Here is a 3910-nt window from a genome sequence, read left to right on the forward strand (position 1 = left end):
TTACTGGGAAAATTCACCGACCTCATCGCTTTGACGATTTTTTAAGTTTTTTTAAATTTTCAGATCTTTCCTGTTTTAGCAAAGTTTCTATGAAGCGATTCTTTCTACCCAAAAATCACATTATTTTTTAGTTTTACTTGAAATACTGCCAATCTTCAGGTATTTTCTGTGAAAAATTATAAGATACATTTTATTGGGACACTCCCCTCCTTAACCGCTTTGCAAAAACGTTTGGAAAACTTTTTGCAGCTTCGAACTATGGACAAAATCCTAATAATTATTTCTAAGTCTTTTTCCAAAAATATTTCCCCGAACTGAAAAAGCGAAAGTTTACAATCATTTATTTGGAAAACTCTTGGAAACTGGAGTTTCTTCACTTTCGGGTCAATATTTTTAATCAACACTGTCTCTAAACAGAAAATCCGCGTTTTTCTAACGTTTTCCTGTAAAATACTGGCAAACTGAATCTTTTATGCAAAAAAACAAGAGATCGATTTTACAAGAAAACTCGTCGACCTTCTTTGAACTCAGTTCTGTTGCCAGAACTCAAATCTAGATTACTTTTTTTAGTTGTTTGAACAAAGTAGTAAACGTTGCTCAGAAAAAATGTTAATAACCCTTTTTTAAATGTGGAAATTCCAGTTTCGGGCCTCGTAAAGCTTTAACAAATGAATTATAACTCATTAACCGATGAGTTGTAACTCGTTAACTCATAGAGCGGCAACAACTCAATAGCGCAACTCAACACAGTGTTCCCAGGCCTACTATGCGCATTTTAAGCCAGTTCTAAACCCGTTCTAAACCCATTGTCAGAGCAGACAATGCAATGCAAACACGCTCAAAGAATGCACATAAAACCGACTGGACTATTGGGGAGAAGTCCCTTAAAATTTCCCTGGGGTTTTCTCTTTTAGCGTGTTTTCCAACTGGCGCAGCAGGAAACCACAAGCTCGCGGGCGTTTTTGATTTTCGAGGAAAAACCGAACACAATTTTCCACTCTACATTTTTTCGGGTCACACACCATGAGCGGCGAAAGAAACAGCTCGAAATCTTCTAATTGCGTGCGTTTGCTTCAGATTGCAATCGCCACTTCTGGAACACAAACTCTTTTATCGATCATTTAACTATTTTTGGCCCCCATAGCTAAACCTGATTGTTTCAGCCAGTTGGGGTGACATTGACGACAGTTTGACGCAATCGGCCTTTTACATTGAATTTACAATTTTATATTGGGAATTTACAAAGATGAGTTTTGCGGTGAAGTTGCGGCCGTTGCCATCGAAGCGCAAACCCTTGCGGGTTGGTGGAACAGTGAAGAGACGCAAGCCGATTTCCAGCGTCAAGTGCAAGAGGTGCAATAGCACGCCACTTGCCAGCAGGCCCCAGGAGTTCCCTACCATATGGGAGGAGCTACGAGCGAATAATCAGCTTTGCGACGGCGTGGTGAAGTGCGAGGACAACGTCCAGTTCAACATCCATCGCATCATTTTGTCCTCTATCAGCCCATATTTTCGAGCTTTGTTCACCAACTCGATCAACAGAGGGAGGCAGGAGGTGCGGGAGGCCAACGTAAACATATCCAGCTCTGCCTTCAAAGTCATCCTGGACTTTGCCTACACTGGGAGCTGCGTTCTGGATAAATCCAACGTGTTTGAGGTGCTGAAGTACGCCGATCAGTACGAGATAATGGACGTGGTCCAGAACTGCTGCCAGTTCCTACTGAAGGACTTATCCCCCCCTAACTGCCTGCAGGTGCTGAGGTTCGCCCATCAGTTCCACTGCCAATATCTAGCCACCAAGGCCAACATGTTCCTGCTACAGAACTTCAGCGAAGTGCTAAGCCAAAACCCTCAGTTTGGGAGCTTAACGTCCCAACACCTCCAGGAGATCCTCACTAGTGACTATCTGAATGTGAAGTCCGAGGAGGTGGTGGTGCAAGCCATCCAGCTCTGGATCGGTGAGGTGCCAGAGGCCCGCAGGGCCCATTTGCTCCAGTTGCTCAAATGTGTCCGAATGGGCTGCTTGAGTGCGGAGAAATTGATGAAAATCGCCCGCTGGCCTCTGATTGAAGCAGACACCAGCTGCTCCCTCTACATAGCAGACGTGCTCACTATAATGGAAGACCTTGAGGGGGACTGTTTGGACACGTACCTAACTCGCCCTAGGATCCCCTACGATATCCTGTTCGCTATTGGAGGCTGGAGCGCTGGAAGCCCCACGAGTTTTGTGGAAACCTACGATAACCGCGCTGATCGCTGGCTGGTCTCCAAGGACACTGATATAGTAGCGCGCGCCTACCACGGCATGTGTAGCTTCGGGGAAAAGATCTACTTGGTAGGCGGGTTCGATGGGAATGAGTACTTCAATACCGTGCGCTGTTTTGATCCTTCGAACCACACATGGAGCGACTGCGCTTGCATGTACTACTCCCGATGCTACGTCAGCGTGGTGGAGTGTTCGGGGAAAATCTACGCCATGGGTGGCTACAATGGGAGAATTCGCATGAGCTCAGCTGAGCGGTTTGACCCGCTGCGCAACCAATGGGAGCTACTGCCCGCCATGCAAAAGCAACGCTCAGACGCCAGTGCTGCCAGTCTGAACAACAAGGTCTACATAGTGGGCGGGTTCAATGGGCAGGAGGTGATCAATTCGGCTGAAATGTTCGACCCATTGACCAATCAATGGTCCTTCATCCCCCCCATGATCTCCGCTAGGTCAGGGGTCAGCCTGATCGCGCACCACAACGCCCTCTATGCGATTGGCGGCTTCAATGGAACCACTCGCCTTCCATCGACGGAGAAATTCATCCCCGACTCCTCCTCCAGCCCCGCCTGGATGGAGATGTCCGACATGATGACCCCAAGGAGTAATTTCGGCACTGTTATCCTGGATGATTGCATTTACGTGATCGGGGGGTTTAATGGATCCACCACCATTAACTACGTGGAGTATTTTGACATGGAGACCGGCGAGTGGATGGATGCGGCTTCGATGAATCTGAACCGGTCCGCTCTGAGTGCTTGCGTGATCAGCGGCCTCCCCAACTCCAAGGACTACTCGTTTTTGGACCGCAGCCAGAGGCGGCAGAACAAGGAGGCAAAGGATGGGGTTTAAATTTGTTGGGGGGATTTTAATTTTAGTAGCAAGCGTTAGTGTGTATAAACTGGCATATTTGGCTGATTAAAATTTGCATATAGGGTGTCTCAACAGTTAGTCGCAGGAGCCTCAAATCCCCAATTTATGCTGGAATTTTTGGGATTCCACCCTGAACTCTGCAACTGAAATTTGCAACTCAGTTGAAAAGAAAACAGACAAACCGGTTAGTGTGTGTAAACGGGCATATTTGGCTAACTAAAATTTGTATATGGGATGCCTCAAAAGTTAGTCGCAGTACCCTCAAGTCCCCAGTTTTCGTTGGCATTTTTGGGATTCCACCCTGAACACTGCAAGTGAAATTTGCAATAGTTCTGAAAAAAACCGAGACAAACCGGTTAGTGTTTTTAAGAGGGCATATTTGGCTAACTAAAATTTGCATATAGGGTGTCTTAAAAGTTCGTCGCAGATGCCTCAAATCCCCAATTTATGCTGGAATTTTTGGGATTCCACCCTGAACTCTGCAACTGAAATTTGCAACTCACCTGAAAAGACAACAGACAAACCGGTTAGTGTGTGTAAACGGGCATATTTGGCTGACTAAAATGTGTATATAGGATGCCTCAAAAGTTGGTCGCAGTACCCTCAAGTCCCCAGTTTTTGTCGGCATTTTTGGGAATTCAGCCTGAACATTGCAAGTGAAATTTGCAACTCTGCTAATAAAAAAACAGACAAATCGGGTAGTGTGTGTAAACGGGCATATTTGGTTGACTAAAATTTGCATATAGGATGTCTCAAAAGTTAGTCGCAGAAGCC

General features: G+C 45.9%; 2 protein-coding genes across 2 annotated transcripts in view; both read left to right on the plus strand.

The window, feature by feature from the left end:
* The window catches only part of LOC125502984 (adenylate cyclase type 3-like), a 1990-nt gene extending 1333 nt beyond the window's left edge, over positions 1-657 (plus strand). The window contains exon 5 of the mRNA XM_048662620.1: positions 643-657. Within this exon, the coding sequence (XP_048518577.1) occupies positions 643-657 (15 nt within the window). The remainder of the gene's footprint in view (positions 1-642) is intronic.
* Positions 658-1152: 495 nt separating this feature from the next.
* On the plus strand, positions 1153-3202 carry LOC109540389 (kelch-like protein 10). The gene has a single exon (XM_048662470.1). The coding sequence runs from the start codon at positions 1247-1249 to the stop codon at positions 3113-3115; it is 1869 nt and encodes a 622-aa protein (XP_048518427.1). The 5' UTR covers positions 1153-1246; the 3' UTR covers positions 3116-3202.
* The last annotated feature ends 708 nt before the right edge of the window (positions 3203-3910 follow it).

Source organism: Dendroctonus ponderosae, unplaced genomic scaffold (genome assembly GCF_020466585.1).
Source record: "Dendroctonus ponderosae isolate FM_Combo_2020 unplaced genomic scaffold, Dpon_F_20191213v2 Dpon_F_20191213_11, whole genome shotgun sequence".
In the NCBI taxonomy this organism is placed as follows: Eukaryota; Metazoa; Arthropoda; class Insecta; order Coleoptera; family Curculionidae; genus Dendroctonus; species Dendroctonus ponderosae.